Here is a 26151-nt window from a genome sequence, read left to right as displayed (position 1 = left end):
TGACACTCTTTGCATGCTTTCCGCCTTTTCTGCTACCCTGAAACATCACGCAAATGTCACAACTGGGGAGTCATCAAAATCTCCCAATATCCCACTGATAATTATGACTTTGGAGTGCCGTCCATGTGGTCGTAACTCATAAATATGATATGTCTGAGGAGCTCGTGAAGGCAGCATTATTCATAGCAGCCTTTAAAACCAGGAAAAGACAACACTTAACGATAGGATTAGGGTTGAGTGCTGTTCACATCTAAACCAACACTCTATGGTTCCTTTTTCTGGTACTCAACTTTCTCTGTAATAACAAAAATTTTACTTTTGAATGAGCTGCAGGGGTGACGTAGTAGACTTACAAGCAGTTCTGCTCCTCTGCTCTTTTCTTATCGCACATAGAGCAAATCTTCTGTCTTTGTCTGAGTGTCTGCTTTTGTGTGTGTGTGTGTGTGTGTGTGTGTGTGTGTGTGTGTGTGTGTGTGTGTGTGTGTCTGCTTATCATGATACTAGGCTGTTATTCAAGTCATATAGAAAAGAAAATAGACCACACGCCAAAACTGTTGTGGCAGATGAGATAAGATAAACTTTATTGTCCCAAAGGAAATTTGTCTTGGGCAAAAAGTGCTGGACGCAGCTGCATTACATTCAGTACATAATAATACATAAACCACAGGGCAAACAATATTCAGTGGACAGCATGGTATCACATGACTTGGCTATTCTAGATTGGCGTCTGAGCGACAGAGCGACCTGGGAGCGCTTTCGCTGGCTTTCAGGTTTCAGGCGCTTCGCAGCACTTCAGCGTCTTGTATTAACCATAGACTGTGTCAATAATGGACAGAGCTATTTAATGCTACCTATTGGTTTGTGGACTGCAGTCATGAAGCCCTGAGTTCAGCATTTTGGCTGTCAGCATCTTTATTTATTTATTTTTTTTAACCATATGTGGACAAGAGTGTGGCACTGTGGAGTAGTGAATCTAGTGACGCCCTGCACACAGCTTGTTACTCAAGCTGCCCCACCCTTAAATATGACTAACTTCGGGCTGTGATAAAATGTAAAAAGGTGACTTAAAAAAAAATGACCCCTCTTACAGTTGTCATAAGTGTTGTAATTAGCTATAGGGACCAAAACCGTTTTTTTTTACCAGGCTGTAAGCATGCTTATTTCTGCTGTAAAGTTTCAACATGGGGGTCTGTGCGGATTTTTTGGGCATTAGTGAAACTTTTAGGCACTTCCACATTGCCACTTGGTCATAACTTGGCATTCTCACCCAGATGCGCTCTCAGATCCCGAAATGTGGCATAGTTGGACGTAACATGAATCGGTACTCATAGCAGGGCTCTACATTGCGAGCAATTTACTCGCAATTGCGCCCAAAAATTGGTATGTGCAAACTGGACAAATTAATTTAGTAGTCCAAAGTAACAGAAACGCCTTTTTTGAAAGTGGAGGGCTTTTAATCGGAAATGACGGAAACAGGAAGTGGTGACACTAACATCAGCCTCGGTAACTGTCGCGCAGTCATGGACAGACAACTTTCGCTTGCAAAAACTATTGGTGATGATACAATAGCTGACATTATAGATAAAAATGAACCCCATTAATGTTTATTTTTAACAGAGAGAGGAGGAGGAAGAGGATTTTTTTAACACCACCTCACTCACAGAGTGAAAAACACTGTATTGTAGAACCAGTACAATACACAAGGAGAAGGAATACACATGCACGCATAGTATAAATATGTATGCAATTAATGGTTTAATAAACTCTGTGTAGAAACATTTTTAACTGTACTCCTAATTTTCTTTATGTGCTCCTATTTTTTTCAATAAGGAGCACATGCACTCCTTGGGGAAAAGGTTAAAGTAGAGCCCTGTATTTTAATCTGTACCCTTAAAAGTATCGAGTTTGGTACCCACCTTTAATTGCAATAGGCCTATCCAAAAATTGAGCCAATATCTTTTCTCATATCACCGTATAGATATAGTATTGATATACTGCCCAGCCCTACCAGTTAGAATTGAGGATTCAACAAAGCTGCCAGCGATGGTAACTCTGCACTGTTTTTTTTGTTAAATTTGTGTACTTCTTTTCTCCGAGTAGAAAATCACAGCTGTCAGAAATTTTCTGATTTCTCATGCCATGAACAGCTTTTCCCCTCGCGGCTGCTCGTAATTACGTTCAGCACAATCTGATGTGAAAGCGCCATGAAGAGCTGTGGCCATCTCAGACTACTGAACACCTTCTCTGATGATGAGATACTGTTGCTTCATGTGTCAAGACTTGGAGAAAAAAAAAGACAGATATTTCATATTTGTTGCTGTGAAACAAACAGCACAGGATTAATAGGCTTCTGGCTTTGTCGGTGTGAAGACAGCACAGCGGGGCTCTGACATTCCCTTCACTAACCTCTCACCACCTTTTACTCTTGAGAATCATCTGAGGCTGCGCTAAAAAAAAAAAAAATCACTGGTCTCAATCCTCAGATTCCTCTCTCTCTGTCAGGCTTCTGCCTGCATGGGAGTGCATTTCCTGAGCCAAACTGATCCACCGGCGTTTATAGGATAGGCTGACAGAAGTGTTTCTAACACCTTTGCTTATGAGCGGGGGCAGAGCCAGATGTGCTGTGAACGCAGCTGAAACCTGTACACAACATTGTGACATTGCAGCGTTAGGATTTAAGCGGACAGAATCCGGCTTGACTTCAGCAACATGTGGCACCTGCTACTGAAAGAGACCAGCTCACTGTTTCTCTCTTACTCTACATTTTTGGGTGTGCATGTGTGAATATGATCTGTGCACATTTCTCCATATGTTTAAAGTCTGCATGCGTGTCTGCCTGTGCGTCTGCACGCGCGTCTGCCTGTGCGTCTGCACGCGCGTCTGCCTGTGCGTGACCTTGTACAAAGGCGCGATAGTTATCAGTGAAGGTTTCCCACACCAGTTTAATCTGTTTATCCTCAGAATAAGATTGTGAATCATTACTATGCAGAGCAAGGTGTTTTTCTGCCGAGAGTCTCGAGCTGCTTCCTAGTTTGTAGTTGTTACAGAATGTTTCACCTTACGGGTCCTGAAGGGCTGCAGTGTCGGCTGCTTTTCATCTTGCTCTTTTAATTAGTGACTGATTTAGATCTGGCGAGGTGATCCCAGTGTCTGGCCAATCAATGAGGGAATTAATGGAAGCGCTGGTGCAAGCAGAGTGGAGCAACACTGTGGCGTTGCGACAACTGGCTCGAAATGGAATGAGAAAATAATCCATTTAACGTTATTGTTGAAAAACTCACTATTTGCTCCGTGCCTTAACATGATTTCCCTAAATTCCGAACATTCCCGGAGTTATTTCGGCTGTCTCGTCCCATCTGCTGAGAATCTCTCATCCAATTTGTTCCTGATTTCAATCTCAATGCTTGTTTAAAAAAAAAAAAAAAACAGCAACAACAACAATCAGCCAAGCGTTTCATTCATGAATGTACAGTACATTATGTAAATTCACAGCATGAATGCATGTTTATTCTTAGATGATTTTGCTGCGTTGATAGCACTGTGATATTGAAGCTATTTTCCCCCCAAACACAAAGCCCTCAGAGTTTCTGGATGCCTGTAAGAGGTTGAGCAGTGACAAATTATTCCTTTTAAAACAAACATAATAAGATAATCCCCCAGGTCGTGCATTGTAATCTTGACAGAGGATTTGGGGAAGAAAAGCAACTACAGAAAACAATTTATATGTACATTAAATCCAGTAAATGATGTGGTTATAGTCGACCTGGGAGCAGAGGGGGGCCGGCGCTGCAGTCCTCTGCTCCCAGCTGTATTACATGTCAGGTGTTGAGGTGGGGGAATGAAATATTCTTACTCCTTGGCCGGCCTTAAAGAAGCACTTATATTATACAAGCACTGGCAGTGGGCATACAAAACTATGTAGTCTCCTTATAAAACCATTTTTAGTCATTCAAGTCAAGTCAGTATAGGCCAGTTAGGCTTATTGAAATAACACCCAGCTCTATGTCGTGTGAATTCCTGATGCAAGATCCCCAGACACTGGCCTTTCCACATGAAAGCATATGACCCCGCTGATATTTATGTCTCAACACTCATGAGGGTAGTAAACCATTTGTAGCTGTTTTCTGAATGGATGTGTAGATGCGCGTGTGTGTGTGTGTGTGTGTGTGTGTGTGTGTGTGTGTGTGTGTGTGTGTGTGTGAAAGAGGGAGAGACGATAAAATAGAGACAGTCTTGAAATATTTCTGTGCATCATTCATAACAAATTGACGTTGTTTATGCCGCCTGTATAAAAAATACAGTGTGTATGTGTATGTGTGTGAGCTTGCAATGTCCTGAGGATTAAATGAATGACAGGAGGTTGAAAGATAAAACACACACACACAAACAAAGTGAAAAAAAAAAATATTCAAGATGCCAAGGCTGTATTACAAAGCAAAGTGAAACAACTGACAGGCCTTTATTTTTATCAGCTGATTTCTCTCTCTCTCAGGTTACATGAGTTCATTTTCTGAGCTTTACTGCAATGACTAGACGTGTGCAAGCTTATATTAAAGCAAAATTAAACACATTCTCCAATTTGATAATTACTGTATGTACTCTGAGCTTTAGAAAGATGAGATGTGGTAATGTCAAATATTTCAGTGATAATCATCCGTAATGATGTGATTTCCAGTCACTGCTCTTCACGTCTCGTGTTTCAGAAACCACAGTGGGTAGCACTAAGACGTTTTCTTTTTTGTTGAAAAATGAGGTCAGAGGATTGTTAGTGCTACACTGTGGCAGCGTCCAGGGTCAGCTTCATCTCATTTCCATCAATCCATAGAGGGAAGAGAAACAAGGAGCGTCCTCCCATTCAAATAAGGAAATTTATCCCCTGAATGTACAGAAGTGAAGTCCAGTTAATTGACACTGTCTCTTGGTAAAAGTGTTTAATCCGAACCCGCAGAAAAAAGAAATATTTGAATTAAAAAATGGCTGAACTTTGGAGTGAGATTTGTTTTTGTACGACCACATGGAAATTAAAGGGACCTGAAATGTCAGAATAAGATGCTGTTTTGCGCTGAAGAAACAAAGATAGATGTCAAGGTGACTGTTTCATTTTGTTCCTGTAAAAGGTTACAAAATTCAGAAAGGACAAACTGAGAATGTGTCATACAGAGCCAGTGGAGATTTCACTTTCCCCTAAACTGTAACCACTTTAACCTTTGTATATGCAGAGAGATATAGGAGAAAATGCAAAGGTACAACACGGTGGAGTTTAAAAACTTTATTTAACCAAATAAGGGTTACAATGACAACGTGGTCATGACCAAAGTGGGGCCAAATCAATACAGGACATTAAAACATCCATGCGGCTGGTGAAATAAAACAAAATTAGACAAAACTAAAACATCCCAGTAAATACAGTATACTGTATATATATATATATATATGTAGAGAGAGAGATCAGAAACTTTAAAATCAAATATTGATATTGGCCAACATGCAACATAAAAATGCATATATATTTTTTAATTGACAAAATGAACATGTACAAAACATCAACCCTAAGCTGAAGTATTTTGCACAATGAATGATTATGCAGTGAAAAGCATTGTATTTAATGTTTCCATCTGCTGGCGGACCATCACTATAAGAGTATGCATAATATGATACGTAATTCTGCTACAGAAGAGACTTGATGATTACTAAAATTATGTGTGCAAAAAAGCAGATATATTGATATCGGTAAGCAACCAAATGAGTTGTTATATATTGGCATATTGGATATCCGCGGCAAAAAATCCAATATCATGCATCTGTATTATTAAAGGAGGGTAAAGGGATTGAGGTGTGGAGCTTTAGCGTCTTTAGCATCATGGAGGTTTGGACTTTGGCAATGACCATAGATATAAACTATAGCCTAAAGTGCGGTTATGAGGTTATCGAGTAGTGAGCAGCGATATAGAGGAGTTTTGCCGATGATAGTTTGATGAATGAAGTGATACCAGTGGATCTGTTGCCTGGTGTGGAGGGATGGCCAGTTGAGTAGAGCACAGGTTGCAGTGATGACTGTTGAAAGGGACGCGAGTGAGAAAGCTTTTCCGTTACAGGGTTGCAGTGGATGGACATTAGGTGAGAGGTTTGGTACACCCTGGACAGGTCAGTAAACCACAGGGCAGACACATAAAGCCAGACAAAAATTCATGCTCAGATTTTGCCTGATATCAAACAGAATAGTCAACTTGCTACACTCCAGTTTCCATCTTCTGTCTGACATTGCATCCACTCTAACTGATTAATGTGGGAGAGTGGGATTCGCTTCTCTCTAACCAATCACTAGAGACCGATGCATCCGCCCGATTCTTACATCATTTTAAGTCTGCACTGATATGTAGCCATGCCAACATTCAGGTTTTGACTGGGCTTTTAACAATGGAACAGAGTGAAGTACAACCCTGATTTCTTTTTGTAAATATTTACTAATTCTGAATTTTGATGCCTGCAACACGTTGAAGATCTCTGTGAGCGTTTGGGAAATGAGGACGCTAATTGTTGAAGTTTTGAAAGTGAAATTCTTTTCCATTCTCTTGCTTGATATACAACTTCAGTTTCTCAACAGTGTGGGCTCTCTGTTGTTATATTTTCTTCTTCATAATGCACCACACATTTTCAATAGGAGAAAAGCCTGGACTGCAGGCAGGCCAGTTTAACACCTGCAGTCTTATACTTCGAGCCACGCTGCTGTCATGTGCAGAATGTGGCCTGGCATTGTTTTGGATTGCAGCATATGTTGTGCCGCAACCTTTACATACCTCTCAGCATTTATGGTGCTTTCTCAAGTTGGGTTTCCAATAATTCTCAAATTGGTCAAATTCAAATTGTGAATATAAAATCAAGCTCTCACATATAAGGGACTTGCCTTTCCGTTACTGCTTGCATAACACGCCTGCTTTGCCTTTGATTGGAAATAATGATGGCTAGTGCGGGAGCTGCAATAGAAATAAAATCGCTAATGTTTTGAACAAACAACATCATGCTTCTTTGAATGTTAGCGCGAGAGAAGAAGTCACATAACATCACCCAGTGGAAACACAGTCACCCCCTAATTATGTTTTATCACAAAATATTGCTTACGTTTTGCATAAATCTGTAATGGGAACCTGCCTACTGATGTGCAAGTTACCCATAATGCCATGGGCACCAACACACCCCCATGCCATCACAGGTGTTTGCTTTTAAACTTTGTGATGGGAACTATCTGGATGGTCCTTTTGCTCTTTCTGTGCCCCCAACTTTTTTGGAATCCGGTTGTAAAAAAAAAAAAAGTACAATATCGGGCAATGCTGAGAAGAAGTGTTGGTTTAGATGTTGAAAGCAGCGTCAGTCTTGTCTATAGCGGTTGACATTGTAGTTATTACTGCTTATTGGTTCTGTTGCACAGCTTGACAACAGGTAATTTTCCTGCCTATGGTGCTGATTGGCTTATCGTTTTTTAATAAAAAAATCAGCTGTTTCATTTTACGATGCCAGACTAACCTGTCAACTCTTTGGAGTGGGCAGATTCCAGAGCACCCAGGCAAGCTTACATTCACACCTATGGATAATTTACCAATTTACCATTTTTCTACCAAAATTGGTGCATGTGCATTTTTTCGTTTAAGCAAGGGCTAAACCCGCTAAAAATAGGCTATAGACTGCTTTCCCATTGCAAGTAGAGCAGAGCTGTGTGCATGGCTCTGCAGACTAGCGTGTGTGTGTGGGTTGTTTTGGTGTGTCTGTTTGACGTCATGGACAGTCCAGAGAACAGATAAACAGTAGACAGCAGCATGGACAGGGGTTTATGAAAAACTTCATGGTAGTTACTTCTCTTTATATATCTCTTACTTATTCAGTGTCTTTTTCAAACTCGGCACAGACTAATTTGGATCGATGTTTAAGTCCTGCTTAGGTGGAGACGGATGGTAATTACTGGCCATGCGTCATTGCATCTTGCCGGTGGAGAGGCTGAAATTAGTGCGTTCACCCTGTTATTGTTTTTCCATCAATGCCAATCAGAGCCAGAGGTAATAAAATACTCATTACTATTGCAGTGTCATTTGACTCGGTTGTGAATGCCGATTGTACACTTTCCGATTGAATTAAAAAGCCAGATATTAGAAGGTTTTTTTGGGGGGGAAGTGGCAATGAAGCTTTAGAGTCTCCAATTAACCTAACCTGCATGTCTGTGGACTGTGGGAGGGATCCGGAGAAAACGCTAACATGGGAGAACATGCAGACTTCACACAAAAAGACCCAGTACGTTTGAAGTGATGCTGTGAGCCACCAGTACTAACCACTGCACCACTGTGCCGCCTTTCTGTTAAACAGAATAATAGAAATAAGATTGTAGCAGTAATTTCAATATTCTTGGACAAAAAACAAACCTTCTGATGTCTGTGTGCCCTGAGCGTGTGCAATCGTCTTCCATTTGTCTCAAATTTGTAAACCCCAATTTATTTTCACATTCCCTATCAGCTAGCCCCTCAAATTTAACTGTTCCACATAAAAAATGATGTCAAGTTTATGAAAGCGACCAGCTCTAATCTGGTTATCAGCCCGTGGCATGTGTAATTTATACAAATATGATGTGTCGCGTTTCCCTGTGAGGACCTGGTGTCACAAGGGTTTGATAGATGGCTCCGCCGTTGTGTCACTTGAATGGCTCATGATAGCCACGGCTTTCAAGTCCAAGGGAGGCAACAGCGGCAGGCTTTACTACTGCTGTTTACAGCCATGCAGTAAAAAACACACAGCTCTGACTGTACGCCCTGCTGCTGCACGCTGCGCTACTCGCCGATCACTCTGCTCACTATGCACAATGGGAACAAGAGGCGCTCGCCTGCCTGGTGGCTCTTCTACTCGACAGGGATCAAAGAGAGAGAAAGGGAGAGATATGAGAGAGAGAGGAAGTGAGGGAGGGGAGGAAGTAGAGAGTGAAAGAAGTACAGGACAAAGACGTGGGGAGAGAAATAATGGAGGAGGGCTGGAGGAAAACAGGCAAGGAGATATCAGGGGGAGGGAAAAGGGGAGTTAGTGAAAGAGAGATGGTGCAGAGTGAGGTGAATGAATGAAAAGATGAATGAACAAGTGAAACACACCAAGTGACCGAGTGAGGCAGGCTGAGTGAGGGGAGTGTGTCCATGTGTGTGTGTCAAGTGAGAGTGGATGAGTGGGTGAACAAGTGCAGCAGGACGGAGAGAGAGAAAGAGAGAGAGAGAGAGAGACATTGGGAAAGGGAGAAAGAGAGGGAGAGAGGATATGTTCCGTCAGAGAGGACACACTCCAGTGGCTGTGATTGAAGTATGGGCCAATTAACACGAGGAGCATTGAGCTCCAGCTGCACTCTTCTCTTCATTCCTCCGCTCCCCCACACTGCCATATTACCCCGCACGACACACACACAGATACTGATACACTCACATATATGCACACTGTGGGCAACACACTGCGCTGGCACTTTATCTTATCTTTTACTATAGCACAGCTATGGACCCACGGAAATTATAGAGGCTACATGCAGCAGTGTTCTCGAGCACACTGCGGTCTTAAATGTGGACGAATGGGGGAGAACAAAAAGAAAAAATTGAGTTTTCATCTTTCGGGGGAGGGTTTCTTATTCTAGTGACTCACAGAGACGCTGCAATTTCTTCTAATGCCGTACAGTAGACTATATATTAGAGTGCATATATTTCAGATGTTTTGCGTTGGCTGAGGAAAGCTGCCCTGGCTGATTCAGTGCAGCCTGTGCCATAGGCAGCAGGGAGCAGGTCCATTACTCTGCATGACAGAATGGAATGAAGCAGCAGAGCCCCGACGTGGGGTAAACACAACGCTGAACACTGCACTTCCACAACTCCACACTCCAGACTCCTGCTTTCCCCATTCACATTTCTCCCAGCAGATCCGATGCAGCACAAGGTCTGGCACGCTGCCTCCATTGGAGTTCGGGGGGGCTCAGGGAGGCGTGATGCCAGCGACTGACTTCTACCCGAGCGGTTCCCCTCCTCTCTCGCGACTCACTCTTCCAGAGTCACCGCAGGCGCTCGCTGCAGCTGTAGCACGTACAGTTTAGGGGGGAAGGAGGGGATCTCATACTCCAAGACATTGCGATTGTTCTCCTACCATCACACTGACACCAAGAATCAATTTTTCATTTTGTGTTTAGAGGCTATACAACTTTTTTGTTGTCTCTTTGGAGTTTGCAGGAATAATATAGGCTTCAGTGTAATCCTCTGTAGAGGGATATACCTTCAAAGCAGCTGATTTGCCTTCAGCTACACAAAACTGCAAACCTTTTTTGACATTTTTTAAACCGGTGAAGAAGTTGTTGCAAAAGCTGCACATACAGTTCATTCGTATGTGGAATCAGAGTGAGCACATCATGCAGTGTAAATGAAATGTTTAAGCAGAGATATGATGATGTGTTTTGATTGTGAAGCACTGGCTGGCATTTTTTTTGGAAGAGAAAGAGGAGACTGGCTCGCCTGCCTGAATGTTTTCTCTCTCATCTTCTTGATTAGCTGTCTGTGTCAGCCTGAGAATATTCCTGCTCTTAAGTACTCTGTAAATATTCCTGAAGGTGTTTTTAGTTTGCTTCTAACAGTCGCTGGCATGTACGCCAGCTTCAGTGCTGCTGTAAATGCCACTTTCTTTGTTTTAAAAAGACAAACTAACTAGGCTCAGTGGAAAAATAATTATACTGTAGATACAGTAAGCTGCTTATTACAGTGATTGACAAATTGAGAGATCAACAAGGTACTATACAAATACTTTAGTGTAAGTGCTGATATAATGATTTAGACAGCAAATGATGATTGAGGGTGCATGTGCTGAGGCAAATTCAAAGTTTTAAAGTCTAAAAAAATCATCAAAGAAAGCACTCTTATGAAATTTGAAAGGTTTTTTCAATTCTGCCTTTCTTTTTTTTCTTTTGCAGTCAGTGCAGTCACATTGAAGAGAAGAATAAATTACAATATAATATGAATCTGATACATCCCAAATAACCAAACTGAACATATTATCATCCAAATAACAGGATATTATCCTCCTCATAAGGCACACGCAGCTAAGAAATGACTATAGCTTTTTTGCATGTGATGTCAGACATCTCTGTGCTGTCCAACAACTGCAGGTAAAGACAACACGACACAAATGCCAGTGATTTCCATCGGTTAGGGCTTTTCCAATTGATCCAATTGGAAAAAAACAAGGGCCACTTTAAGACCTGAAAATAGTAGGATATAAAGGGCAGAAGTGGGAAAAAAACTTAGTTCCTAAGTTCCTACTAAGTTCCTTTTTTCACTGCACAAATTTAATGCGAAAGGTCTGCCAGATGGTACAAAATACCATCCAGTTCAACCAAAGCAGCGCTCCAACATCAATCCAAATTCGCGCCACTGAGGTTGAAAGAGAGACCGAATAAGTAAGCGATATAAAAAAGAGGTTACATTTTCAGTGGCCTCCATGCTGATTCACGCTGTTTAAAAACCAGTTTTCTGTCCGGTCTGTGACGTTGAATGTGACGTTCAGCATTACAGACACACACAATCGTTGTAGTCCCCTAGACGAGCGGTTCCCAACTGATAGGTAAGCCCATTCTGAATGGACTGCAAGTGACAAACAAACAAAAAAAACACATTTTATTTTGAATTGCAGTGAATTTCCTGCATAGAGCTTTTATTTTGAAGTGCAGTTTGTTACATTCAACTATTTTGTTGCCCTGTTCTTGGCATTATTTGGCCTATAGAGTGCCCAGGGGTGATGTTTTCTGTAGGCCAACCCTGAAGCTAACATTGCACTGGTTCCCTTGTCAAAAGCCCGTGGGATTCTTCCATTGGAAGAAGCAACTCAACAAAATAGCTTACACAAGTTACAAATAGCCTACATATTTTCAGAGCTTACCATGTAACGTTATAGGTTTGCTCACTAACCTCCGAGCCCTCCAAGTCCTTATTTGTTCTGTCTCTGTACAGTAAGGTACTGACGCTGAGGACGGGGTTATTTGTAATGACAATCATGTCCACTCCTGGGGAATTGTTGTGGGAAGTTATGGAAAAAATCACTTTTCTCCATACTAAATGGATCACATCCAACATGAGTTTCAGTTTTCTGATGATTCTTGCTGCCTGCAGGTTCAACCAAGCCTTTTATCTTGTCACATTACTCTACCTCCAATTCAGGCACTATATGGATTTCTCACTTCCTTCCACGCATGCAAACAAGCTATTCATGTCTCAATAACTAATTGATTCCTTACCTTGAATGGCATTCAGGGAAAAACAGACATCTATCCCTTTTTTCTGACTAATTGATCCCAATTTATAAACATTCCCTGGGCTGTAGGCGGTCCCTTGCCAAATATATATGCAGTATACACTCTGCTAAATAAGAAGCGCCTCCAAAGACAGGAGAGGATGTTTTTTTTTTTTTTAGCGGAATAAAATATACTTAAATGCAAACATTTGCATTTTAACAAAAGATTCATTTATGGTAGCAAATCAAATGAAACAGTAATCTCTCTTTTGCATTCTCCCACACTCCTTTCCCTTGTGTGTGTGTGTGTGTGTGAGAGAGAGAGAGAGAGAGAGAGAGACTCCTTTACCGCTCGCTTTTTTATGGTTCAGTTTGCAGAATCTCACACACATAATGAACTCTATAGTAGTATATATTTAGATGAGAATTTGATTATAATTTACTTTGCTTTATTGTGGCGCGCCTTGGCGAGATGTTGGCAGTGGTGCGTTTGATAACAGGCAGGGTACTCTGCAGGAGAAAGTGGATACTGTATATAAAAATGCACTGTGTTCACACTTCCAACAAGGCGCACTGTGACGGAATGGCACACGCTGGCTGAGCAGTGCAACGTAAACACCTCATGAGAGTGAAATACAGTGACAGGCCTAACAGTTAATGGCTCACAGCTCAGCACAGCAGAATACAGCTCCACCAAACGATATGATGTACCGTGTTCCCACCGCTTCGTCTTTTTCTCTCATTTTCTCTCTCTATCCTTCCTGCTCTCTCCTGCCACATCTTCCTCGCCTTAAAGAAGACAAAAAAAAACAACAAAGGCCTGTTTTCTCCCCCTCCCCTTCATTATTACACTCTCCTTTTCCCTCTCTCCTACTAACAGGTCTGTCTCTCCCTATCTCTCCACACCTCCATCTCTTTTTCTTACCCGAAACTATCCGCCTCCCTCATTCGCCCTCTCACTCCATCTCATCCTCTCTTCCTCCTCCACCACACACAGCCCTGTCACTCAAAACAGGAGGTTTGGCACCTTATTTGTTTAGGCCAAACACGTATACACATCCCGGTAATCAATATTTCTCTTCCTGCTTCTCTCCTCACATATTTTACGCCACCTCCCAGCATCCCGCCACACTTTGTCCTCTCCTTTTCTCCTCTCTTTCCTTCAATCAATTGCTCCACCTTAAGTCGTGTGGCCTGTATTTACAGCACCTTTCTGTTCTATTCATCCCTCCCTTCTTTGCTCTCTTTCTTTTCCTCGCCGCTTTCTATCCAAAAGACTGATCAGGGTCAGGGAATCGGCAGACTGTGACAAAGAGAGGAGAGTCGGATGAAGACGGAGCGGAAAACATAGAGAGGAGGAGAGGGGGGAAGTGGAGGCGCAGAGAGGCAGAGTGACTTTAGAGGGAATATTATGTCAGCAGGCCCCTGTTAATCAATGCAATTGTGTTTGGTACCTGGAGCCATGAAAATAGGGAGAAGAGATGGGGAATATGAAAAGACAGAGGAGCGGAGAAGGGGGGGTGAGAAGGAAACGGAGAAAAGGGTAGGGAGGGCAGTTGGCACCAGAAGTAAATTGAAAATGATGTGCTGTGTTTTGGCGTGTGTGTGCGCGCGTGCGGCTCCCGTATTAACCCTGCTATCTCCCAGGTAGTCATTATCTTTTCGTTTGTGCGAGTGTGTGCGTGCATGTTTGTGCATTAACCCTCATATCTCTCTATCATTAAGTTGCTCCGCAGGCACAGTGTGGCCGTGCATTTATCTCGCGTGTACATCCAACCGCTTGCATTGTGTCTGCGCGCGGAGGCAGCTGTGTGAGGGCGAGCGTGTTTACAGTGATCTTAATTGTTGTTATCATTCATGCAGCACAATAACCACCTCCGCCCCCATCTTTGTCTCCGTCTGCTATTAACTCTCTCTCCCTCTCACCCTGCTTCCCTCCAACGGCCAGTTTCTATTTTTCCTCATATTGTTCCTTCTCAGCCTGCAGCCTAAATAGCACCCATTTCATCTTCTCTCTGTCTTGCTCTCTTTTCCTTCCCTCTATTGTTTTCCCCCTCCTCTCTCTGCATTCCATATTCCTCGTCCAGCATTTTCTCCAGCCAAAGCTAACTTTTATTACCTCATGATTGGATTCAGAATTCATTACTCTGACTTGCCTGTGTGCAATCTCTGATCACTTTCTGTCTTCCTCCTCCTCACTCTCTCTGTCTACACCTCCTTCTCCTCTTCTTCTTTTTCTCTCTTGATTTGATGTCCTCTGTTCTGGGCTTGACAAAAAAAAAAGCATCATCTAACTTAATCTCTTCTCCTGCTTCTTCTTCACCTCCTACTTCTCGCTGTCTCTCTTTCTTTCAGGCACCCTCTCTTAGTGCGATATATATCTGCCTCCCCCCCTCGGCAGGTTGCCATGGTCGCCATACCTACTCTCTCTCTCCTGTTGGTCCTGGCAGAGTGGGCAGGTCTGGTGGACGCCTCCCCCCACCTCCTGCTCCGGCCCAGCCCGCGGGAGCGTGATGCAGGGGCCATGATGAACTTCAACATCGCCGTGATCCACGCCGGTGCTACGGTGCAGGCCGAGGCGGCGGTGGCGGGGCCCGGGGGAAGGGTGCTCTATCCCGGCTTCGGCCGGGTGTACGGCTCCCTGGGGGAGAGCGTGGTCACCCAGTGGGGCTCTGCTAACGTCATCTGGCTACAGGTTGGACACCTTCTCCTCTGCCCACTGCTCATCCAGCCTTACTTGAGGGGAGGGAATAACAATGACCATCCATTATTCATTCTCACTGCCATTATTTGAGCTGAATGAGCAGCACACTGCTGCCGGTGCTTGGACCCTGCTGAATGAGCAGGCGCTAGGGGTGGGCAATATGGCCGTGAAATAACATCACAATTTAAAAAAAAAAAGAAAGATATTCTTGTCTATATGCCAAAAAACTGATAATGCATTATTATAGATTTCAAGAAGATTCTGTTGTAACAAAATAAGTGTTATAGTTGTATATGTTAATGTAAATGTAGTTTGCTTTCAAATAACTGTTAAAAACTGTAGTGCGTGTCAAGATCAGAGACCCCCGCACACACACAGACCTGCATTTATTTTGACACTATATGTGTGTATGTGTGTGTTTGTGTGTTTAAATTAGGACAGGCTTATGACAAAATTACCTGATTACACCAAAAGAACACACCAGGGATCCAGTTTTTCTGTAGGCCAACCCAGAAGCTGATGTCGCCCTGGTTTCCTCTTTAAAAAGCATATGGGATTTTTCCATTGGATTTTGTGTAATTGCAGAAAGCTTTGTGGTAAACAAATGTTTATGATACTTACTCATTTTGTTCAGCAAAATAATCTTCACAAATAAACACCACTTTTAGGATTTTTGAAGCCTACATTCAGTTTCCAGAAGTGCTATATAGCTAAGCTATTGCTCGGTTATAGCCAACTTCACTACCATCGCATCGCCACCATTATGAGGCTGTAAAGCTGTTCAGCACCGTTCAGCTTGATAATGTTCTGTAGTCTCATTTAGCCATTTGTTAGCAGCAATCTTTTTGTAAGACACACAAAGGCTTCAAAGTTTGCCAGTGGGGTATTTACTGACATATTTTGTGTCACAGAACAAAACCTGAAAGTCTCTTAAACTTGTGTTAACCACAGACCTTGAAGGCTTTTAACCAAAAACCCATTAAAAAAAAAAACTATTGACTTTGAGACAAGGGAACCGGAGGTGCTAAAATGTTAATTCATTTCCGGGTTTTTGGACTCATTACCGTTTGCACATGGCGAGAGGAGAGGCAGAGATGCGCTGTGCTGCTCAGAGCCGCTGACAGTTTACTCTGAGCACTGAGCTGCAGAAAGAGTCTGAAATGTCCGAGGCTGTTCTTTAAACACTGAGGACGCCCAGGCCCCTGAATCCACACCACTGAAGTTGCTTCTGGCCAGTCGCAGTTTTCCTTTAAACTGCGCTTGTTGCAGTCGTATGTAATGGTCTGCAAGTCATGGTCATTACAAGTCGAAATATTGCAAATATAAAAACAAAATGATCTTTTCTTATCATATAGAAAATTATAGCGGTATTATCATGAATTATATGATACGACACACCCCTAGCAAGCACCTGGCTCTGAACTTTAACCACAGTTTGTACTGATAACCGGGCATGTCATACATACCAGACACTTTTCATATGAATAACACAAAGTCAAGACACACTGCCCCAGTTGATCAACTCCCCTCTCTGTTTTCCTCTCTTCATTCTGTCGTCTCCCAGGTGAATGACAGTAGTCCTAAAACGGTGCTGTCCCAGCTGTGTGAGCTGTTGGCGGCGCGGCCCCTGCAAGGTCTGGTTTATGAAGAGGAGAGGCCCCCACGCACGGCCTGGGGTCCTTTGGCCCCCATGCTGGAGTTTGTCTCTGCACAAACAGGACTGCCCATAGTGGCTGTAGGAGGGGGAGCGGGGCTGGGGAGGATGCCACAGGTAGGGGGGGGGGTTTTGGGGTTGGGGTGGGAGAGTGAAGAGGAAGTGTTTGCGGCTTGTGTGTGTGCGTGCGTGCGTGTGTGTGTGTGTGTATGAGTGTAAGAGACAGAGAGAACCAGAGTAATACAAGAGGGCAGATGTCCCAGACGTGTGATTGTGTAGCTCCAAATGCGAGGCCTGGCGAGCGGAACAATGTTAATTAGCTGTGTGCTGTATACTGAAGCAGTATGGATTGACAGCTCTATGAACGGAGTATAAAGGAGAGCTGCTTATATTGCCATAACAAGTTACAATGTCACAATGTCGTGCATCCTCTCTGCGAAGAAAAGGTTTGGGCAAGTGCCGGTGGGACGGAGGGGAAGTTGAAGGTCAGGGTCGCTGATCTGCTGAAACTCTGCGGTGTTTGATCTGTAAATGGCACCAACTGGGGCTGTCGCTCTGCCTCTGATGTTCCTGGGAGGGAGGCAATGAGCAGACATGGGTGTGTGTATGACTGAATAAGTATGTATGTGTGTGTGCGCATGTGTGTGTGTGTGTGTGTGTGTGTGTGTATATGCACCAGAGGAACTAATGTCACATGATTTTCACCACCAAACGAGGGGGGAAAAACGAAACAAAAAGCGTTGCATTTTGTGCTTACAAATAACTGTTTTAGCCTTTTACTCTTGAGGAATTAAATTGTAGCACTTTGATGAACTTCCTTTGAAGATGTACCCTCGCCTAGTCCTCATCCCCTCCCATCCCTTGAACAGACTTTTTAGAAACACTCCCTTCTGGACGTCACGGGAGAATTCATGCAACAATCCTAGCTGTTTTAGCCCTGCGGCTGCACGAGTGCTGCTGCTCCATAAAAACTTCAAGCCCCGTGATGCCCTCGATGTTGTGCATAAAGATGGAGCAGTCCAGAGAGTTGTAGTTCTTTGTTGTGAAAATGCTGTCTGTTACTGTATTGTGGCTGCGTTTTAGACGCAGCACACATACAGAGGATGAATTCCACGCTGAGATTTTAAACCAAATCTGCTGCTTCTCTTTCCCAAATCAGGAATCAGGTTCCATCTTTCTCCAGTTCAGCTCCTCTACTGCCCTCCAATTAGAGGTCATCTTTGAGGTGCTGGAGGAGTATGATTGGACGTCCTTTTCCGTGGTGTCCACGCGCCACCATGGCTACCAGGACTTCCTGTCGGTGGTGGAGGGCCTGACCGACGGCTCGTTCATCGGCTGGGAGAAGAAGAGTGTGGTGATCCTGAACGTGACCGACGACCCTGGGGGGGCACGCACGCGCAGGCTGCTGAAGGAGAACGAGGCGCAGGTGAGACAGGGGGGAGGGAGGGGGGAAAGGGGGGAGGAAAGGGGAGGAAGTGCTGCGAGTATCATTGGGGGCCCCCTTTCTGACAGGCGGCTTCCCAGCTTTTTCCTTCCTTCTTCGTCTCTCCCTCTGTCCCTCCACATCTCTCTCTCCCCTCTCTCCTCTATCCCTCTGTTCTTCTCTTCCCCTCCCATCTGCCGAGGCATAAAGAGTTCAACGGTACAACGAAAACCACGAGTCAGTCTGATTTGCTGGCTGCTTGTCGGGTGGCATTGTGCGAAGAGTGATGCGCAAGGTGCTAAAGAATTTAACATAGAGTTTTCCCCTTGTTTCCACTTAAGTGGCTTTAAAGTTGGAAAAAAAAACCCATCTTGTCCCAAACTGTCTGTCAGGATCACATACAGTATATATTCTGCAGCTCCTCATACTGTAAATAGTGTTTACACCCAGTGAAATATTCATGGCTGCATCCTCGTGCATTTAAATGGAAATATTCGAGATGTCTTGTGCATTATTTTATACACATATCCCCGAAATGCAACTTGACTTCGTTGGCATCTCTGGAAACTCTGAGCTCTCAACCAGCATCTCAGATAAAGATCTGTGGGTGTGAATAACGATGCTGGCAGGCCACTGCTTGGTGAAGATGAACATGTAAATCTCTAAATCTTTTTATCCAAACATCACCTTATTTAACAGACAATTTCATTTTAATTCCTTCCCTTCTTCTTAACTTCCAACCAATCACTCTCTGTCTTTATTTAACTTCATTCTGGTCACTTTCTCTCCATTACCGAAGTCAACGTCATGTCACAAGATCGGCCCGGTCTTTGTTTGGGGGAAACAGGGTTTTGATTGAAGAATATTGAGGCCAACATGGCATTTGATGAATTTTGAAGTTATCTCTGGCAATTCTAAGGGAGTGTTTCCCAACCTTTTTCCTCAAGGGACAACTGAGTAAACTGATGACCCCTGACTTAGTGGCATATTTCATGGATATTTTGTATTATATTCAATGTTTAACGATAACAGTACAGGAAAACTGATAAATTATACAGTTAATCCAAATAGTGAACACAATAACTGTATAATGAGGGATCTAGATCTGTTTTCACCATATTATGTCCAGTGAATATTGCATCTGTGATAAGTTTTCCTTGTCATTTTTAGTAACTTGGCCATTGTTATGTTGCTCTTAAGTTGTTTTAACTGTGCGCTTAACTAAAGCAGCACAAAGCTGTTTGGTAGAGAGCGAGGCTCTGTGAATATAGCTTGTGTTCAGATCTTCTCTAGGCCCTTATCCTGTGAGATTTTTTTGAAGTTTGATTTCGATTTGATTGTCCAGATTTCAGTTTTCCTTACAGAAATGAATCAAATGCTGCGATAAAGGCCTATTGTATCTTTGTTTCTTTATTTTATGTCGTCTCATACCCCTTAAAACTAAGAAAGCCTCATGACCCCAATGAAGCTTTAGCAACCCATAGTAGGGGTCAGGACCTCCAGGTTGGGAACCACTGATCTAAGGCATGTTGTCCCAATCAGCCTTGAATAATGCCTGAGGTTGGCTTACATGATACCCCTACCTTTGCACATAAACGAAGTATCAGGAAAGTTCTTGAAACTGGCCAAGCCTGAGCCTATAATGACTGCGGATTTTGTGGTCTGTTTTTGGGAATGTTGTTGCCTGAAATGTCTGATTTCACAGCTGTCTGTCGTTAAACCTGTTAATAATTTTAGCCATGCAATGCTACCAGTGAGCCCTGTCGGTGTGTTTGTGTGACTGTTTGCGAATCAGTAGCCTACGCAGCAGTTTAAAAAAGTCAAATTTGCATTGATGGGACAAAATTACAAGCAGAATTCACAGGGATTAATTTGCATTAATTGTTGTGATTGCAACATCCTGGTCGAACTGATTATTTGACTCACAGTACTGTGCAAAAGTCACATAGCCACCATAGAATTATTGTTTTAACAAAGCTGTAATGAGGATGTATGTATATTTATTCCTTAGTCTCTTTATTAATATACAAAGAATACAGAGAACATGTACAATGCATTAGAACACCAAAAACAAGTTAACACAGAAGAGTGAAGTCAGTATTTAGTGTGAAACATGGAATTGTACAAGCATAACAAAATGTAGCTCAAACAATCAATATTGAGCTTTGGACATGTCTGGAATGTAACCAGGTGTAAATACACACAGAAGATTAGTTTAGTAAATGTCATATTGTCTGCCCAAGAGAGTTCAAGACAGTTTTATTTTGAAATATTTTCATTTTTAGTATTATACACATATTTCCTGTGTGTTCCACTCTCAGTAAAGAGTCTACAGAGGAAAAAAAATGTATAATCACTATAAACTTGCTAAAATAACAAGGTTTACAGTGGCCTACGACGTCTGCACAGTATTGTATTTGTGTAAGATTAGTTATTATTCTTGCCTGAACTGGGAATAGCAGACATAAGTGTGATTTGACTTTGGTGTCGAGGGTCTGTTTTGGTTGACACTCCCATCTCGTCAGTGTTTACCGATCCCTCTTGATGGCTGCCAAGCTGTTTTTTCTTTGTGATTTCACAACTGGTATTTTATGAAACTGGAGACTTGGATTTGTTTATTCTTGTTACTTATACAGCCAGTTACCCGGCAGCTCTTTGGCAGACTGGAATGCTGATATCACAAGAAAAACAATCTTAATTTTCCATTTTTCCGAGCTATCTGCATTGCCACGAACAGTACTGTGACTGATTTTCCCCCCACCCCATAATCACTGGCAACAGCAGGCCGTAAGTAGACTTTTATGTAACTTATATAGAATATATATATCTATATAAAGTTAACAGCATCAATCTTTTATTTTATATTCTGACAGTGAAACAAAAACTCACCCAACATTTCAAATTCACATCATGATTAACCAGAATGACTCGTGGTTTTGGCTTGTACCTGTCGAGTGTCATTCCTCCATACTGTGTGCCTGCTCCCTCTCCCTCCCAACTGCCTTGCTCGTTCCTCCCTTTCCTTTTTAACTTCTATTCTCGCTTCCCCCTCTTAACTTGTTGGTTTTATTCAGCACTTCCTTTATCTTCTTCTTTAACCCTGTCATCCTTACTTAAACCTCCTCTTTGGCCCCAAGATCCTCCTGTTCAATTTTTCTCTCATCTCCATGTTCTTCCTCCTCTCCCTCTTTTCCTCCCACCCCTCTCTGCCTCCCCTCCTGCGTTTCTTTGCCTGGAGACAAGCTCACTCTCCTCTGCTGCCTTCCTGTTCACCTCCATCTCTGTATGGCTATCTTTCATTCCTTCAGTCCATCCCTCTTGCCGCATGTCTTCCCGGCCACAGACTCTCCGCTGGCTCGGTTTAGTCTGGGTCTCAATGTCATCGCTAATGTCCCAGCATGGCCACTGCAGCTCTGCGTGTGTGTGTGCGCGCGTGACTGTGTGTGTGTGTTTGTGTCTGTAAGTGTGTGCGGTTGTATTGGATTCCTTAGACTCCACTCTGCTAGTGTCACTGTTAATACAACATACTGCCTGCAGCGGGTTGCCTATACGCAGTGCTTGCTTTTTAACCCTCTTACTTTTCAACGAACCCCGTTCTTTTAGCGTTTTTACTCCTGCAGGGCTAATAAATGCTTGCGATTGCTTAGTGATGCTGTGTTTGCATTACATGCTTTCTCTCTTTCTCTCTCTCTGTGCAACATATATGGTAATTTCCTCTACATTGTAAGGTCTGACGCAGGTCTCTGGGTCAATTTCTACTCAATTCTCTTTCTTTTATTCCATTCCTCTTCCAGCTTCTGCCTTGTCAGTATGTCTTCTGCTCTCTCTCTCTCCGTTGTATGTTCCTCTCTTTCTCCATTTCCCGTCTTTAGATATCGTGTGTGTCTGTTTATAACTCTGATTCTCTCCTTCCCTCTTTAATTCAGTCTCCCTCTCTGTCTGTCGCCCTCCTTCTCCCTCCTTCCCTCCGTCCTCTCCCCCCCTCTGTCACTCTCATTCCCTGCCTAATTCACTGGAGGTTTATTGGCATACAGGCAGGATTGTTTTGCCAAGCCATTACAGTTCAAAATTCAATGAAGGCGCAATTCTCAAAATGTGCTTTCAGTCTGTTTCCCTTACCCCCCCCACTCCTCCTCCTCTTCTATGAAAGAGTTGTCTTTCTCTTTTCTTGTCCTTCGATTCCCCTTTGTCTCATTCCTACACCGTGTCATTTTTTATCTTTTGTTTTAAACGCTCTTACTCGTCCTTTTAGGGCCCCCCCCCCCTTTGCGCCTTTCTGCTCAGCTCCATCTTCCTCTTGTCGATCCCTTTCCTCTCTTTCCATTTCCCCTCTAACCCCTTAAAACCCTCTTTGGTCAATTTCTACCCCCTCCTTCTCTCCCTCCTCACCCCTCCTTACCTCAGCACTTTCAGCAGAGAGCTCATCCACTGTCACTGCTCTGTCTGTCTATGTTCTTCTCTCTGTAATGTTTTCCTTCTCCCCTGCCACACTCCGTCACCAACACCACCCCTCCCCTGTCTTTTGCAAATATCTCTTATCTCCCCAGGCCGATTTCACCAAAATATGTCACCCTACGCCACCACCACCCTCCTCTTTTTCATTCCCCAAGGAATGACTTTTCTGTTTTTACCTCCTCCATCCGCTTGTTTTACCCCCCCACCACCACCTCCTGTTGTCTCCTTGCTTTTAATAACATATGTCAGTGTTTAACCTCTTTCCCCTTGTTTTCCCTCAGGTGTGTTTGGTCTTTAACCGCCCCTCCCTCCCCTTGCCTCCTTGCCTTTCTATCTCTCTCCTCCACCACTTTCATTTTCCCTCTCTTCTTTTACCCCTGTTTTCATTATTCATAACTGTTTCATCAGGCTCATTAAGCACTGACCCCTGTTGCCTCCCGCACCTCCTGGTTAGCAAGCATCACACAGCCACACCGCCTCTCCTCTTTCTGCCGCTTCTCTCCCAGAATCATATGTCCGACTCCTGTGAACCTTATCACATCGGCTTACAGCTATCTCTCCTCTTACCTCTCCGAGCACCCTTGGTTTTTTCTCGATATGGCCTTTTCTATCCAACCTTCTTCCCCCACCCGTTCAGGTGCACCTCTGCTCCGGCTCTATCTGTCTCCCCCTTACTTCTCCCCCCCTCTGTCTCTCTCCACGTCCCCCCTGTCCCCTCCTTATCTCACTAGCGTGTATGTGTGTGTGTGTCTCCCCTCGTCCCTGTTCCCTCCCTGCCTTCCTGCTGTCCTCCAGGTACGCTTGCTGTACTGCTCCCAGGAGGAGGCTGAGCTGGTCTTCCGAGCCGCCTGGGCCGCCGGTCAGGCCGGAGCCTCGCACATGTGGTTCGCCGTGGGGCCAGCTCTCTCAGGTTTGAGCATGGAGAGCCTGCCCCGGGCTCTGTTTGCAGTGCGGCCTCAGGGCTGGAGGGACGAACCTCGCCGGAGGATTGCTCGGGGTGTGTCTGTGCTGACTCACGGGGCAGTGGCTATGCGCAAGGATTACGGAACCACGGGTGGGCCCAACTTTGTCACTAACTGCATGACGGACGCCAATCAAACCCAGAGACTACGAGGCAGGATGAGGTGAGAGGAAAGCTTTAAGCGGAGAATGTGAGGAGCAAATGAAAATAAATGTAAGGATCGGGGAGAGCACAAGGCCCTTGGCAGCCTCCAGATGAAAAAGAAATAGAGACAGGATCAGGTGTATTCTATGAAACGACTTGGTTCAGCGCCAGAATGAGCTGGAAGGTATATGGGTGGAGTTGGTACATTCAGTGTCAGAGAGCAGGCACAGAGGGGATATCTGAATTTGGAGCTGGCTATCATCCATGCAAAATAGATGTTGTTGGTGCGTGTAGTTGTGAGTTGGCAAAATTACCCCAGCATCTGTAGCAAGCGGACCATGTCTCATGTATATTAATGAGCCAGCTTTAATATATTCCTCGTAGGCTGTGCAAACAGGCAGCAGCACACTCTAACAGGTAGCCCGAGTGGCTCTCATCTTCGTTTGCTTTTAACGCCACTCATGCACACCATACGCGTGATACTGTATAGAGAGATTACTCCAAGTTTGGTCAGTGTGATGAGCCAAACATATAATTGATTACTTTATTTACAGTAATTTTAGTAAATGAAGCACAGCACAAGCAGTGTGGCAATTAAAGGAGAATGATTAATGGACTCCTTCCTCCTTTGTTTATAAACTATGTCCATGAACAGAACTCTTTTATTATTTTATTTTTTTGCAGTGCTACCTGCTGTTCACCGTCTGCAACTACAAGCTGCTCTTCCATATGAGCCTTTCTGTCATGTTTAAAAAAAAAAGAAAAAGAAGCTTTCAGGTTTTGTGTTTTGAAGCCAGCAAGATGACATGAGGAGACAATTAAACGTCTGTCCCGTGTGATTATCAGGCAAACTATAGAGCTCGCAGGCGATGCAGAGAGCAGCAGTTGTTTGACTTCAAAGATCCTGACAATTCTGTGTGTCTGATCATTTGTCTGTAGATTTGATTCACAGACAAGCCCTCTCCGTCACCACAGAGGTGCTGTGATTTAGTTTCAAGAGGGGAGAGAAAAGGCTTACTGTTGCATCATAAACAGCCTTCTGATTTCTATTTTCTGCCTCAAGAAAAAATTAGTTAATGTGACTAATATTATGTAATTTACTTCTCCTTTTGTCTCCATCTGTCACCATGCAGATATTTCGGCAACATCACGCTTGGTGGTCGAGACTATTCCTTCAATAGCGACGGTTACCTGGCCAACCCCTTCCTGGATGTAATTTCCTGGACCCCTGGACGCGGATGGGAAGATGTAAGGACATGACATCAGTTCTTGTTGTTTAATCGTGTGCTCATTTGACGAGAAAGGTTGCTGTTTAATCACATAATACACCTCATTGACTATTATTTTGTTGTCTCCATAAGCTGTTTGGATCTTGGGATTTACGAGAAACTGTAATTTTGTCCTCTGCAACAACCGCAAGGACAAAAGCGTCTAGCAATTGAACTCAGAGCAGGTTTTGTAGTGATTGGTTGTTGAGTCTTAATCACTCTGCATGAGCTCGAGGAGTAGATCCGTGCTGCATTGGCATCTGCAATGAAAATATAAACCTGACAGTGAGAATAGGCAGGTCGCGTGGGTTCATGTTCATGTAAAGTTCAGTATGGCTATCGGTGCCTGAGGCAGGGTAGCGAAGTTGGCTGCTGACCGTTTGACCGTGCTTTGTGTGCTCCTACTGTGCCTGTTCAGTTTCTGCTGTCTCTCTGTAACTCTGCTGTCTCCCGTTTAAAGCACTCTCACACAATACCACAAATGCACACACACACATTTATAGTGCAGAAATGATTGTGAGAGTTCTTATAATCACAGTTTTGATAACTCTCTTAATCATGTAAAGGGACAGTCGACCCCCAAATGAAAAAATACAGACTTTTCCTCTTACATATAGTTCTGTTTATCAAATCTAGATTGTTTTGGTGTGAGCTGCCGAGTGTTAGAGATATCGGCCGTAGAGACGTCTGGCACTCGGCTTGTGGTGCTCAAAGCGCTCAATATAAAAAAGATAAAAAATCAACAACAATGTCTCTTTCCAGAAATCATGACCCGGTTACTTAAGATAATCCCCAGACCTTGTTGTGAGCAGTTGCATGTAGGAACTACTTTCTTTCTAGTGAACGATACCTGCCAGCTGTATCACAGCACAGGAGGAAGTGTGTGTGTACTCGTGCTTTTGACAGCACGAGATGTAAACACGAATGGCCTCCTCCTTGTCTAAGGTGTCATGTTAACTATCTCAGTGGTGGTAGCTGTGCTTGCAGTAGATGCATGCTTCCTAACACCATTGGTGGGTGTAGTTATACCGAAAGAAAATAGTTCCTACATGGAACTGCTCACAACAAGGTCCGTGGATTATATTGAGTCATTGGGTCATGATTTCTGGAAAGAAGACATTGCTTTTGAGTTTTTGAAAATGTATTTTTTGGCCATTTGAGCAACACAAGCCATCGAGTGCCATCTAGCTCCGTTACATTGAAGAGAAGTCAGACATCTCTGCAGCCAAACAATCTAGATTGATAAATACTACTACAGGTAAGAGC

General features: G+C 43.6%; 1 protein-coding gene across 2 annotated transcripts in view; it reads left to right on the top strand.

Annotated features, from left to right (window-relative positions):
* grin2db (glutamate receptor, ionotropic, N-methyl D-aspartate 2D, b) overlaps nt 1–26151 on the top strand; it is a 72683-nt gene that overhangs the window by 9756 nt on the left and 36776 nt on the right. The window contains exons 2-6 of one of the 2 annotated variants that reach the window (XM_088084430.1): nt 14727–14971; nt 16545–16751; nt 17794–18060; nt 23308–23636; nt 24751–24865. In XM_088084430.1, coding sequence (XP_087940556.1) covers nt 14801–14971; nt 16545–16751; nt 17794–18060; nt 23308–23636; nt 24751–24865 — 1089 coding nt within the window. In that variant the 5' untranslated portion in view covers nt 14727–14800. Of the gene's footprint in view, nt 1–14631; nt 14972–16544; nt 16752–17793; nt 18061–23307; nt 23637–24750; nt 24866–26151 lie in introns of both variants that reach the window. The other variant, XM_088084429.1, reaches the window with a different exon arrangement.

Source organism: Plectropomus leopardus, chromosome 11 (genome assembly GCF_026936395.1).
Source record: "Plectropomus leopardus strain MGB_pleo_1.0 chromosome 11, ASM2693639v1, whole genome shotgun sequence".
NCBI classification, from domain to species: Eukaryota; Metazoa; Chordata; class Actinopteri; order Perciformes; family Serranidae; genus Plectropomus; species Plectropomus leopardus.
Note: the sequence above shows the minus strand (reverse complement) of the source record. Positions and strands in the feature narration are given on the sequence as shown.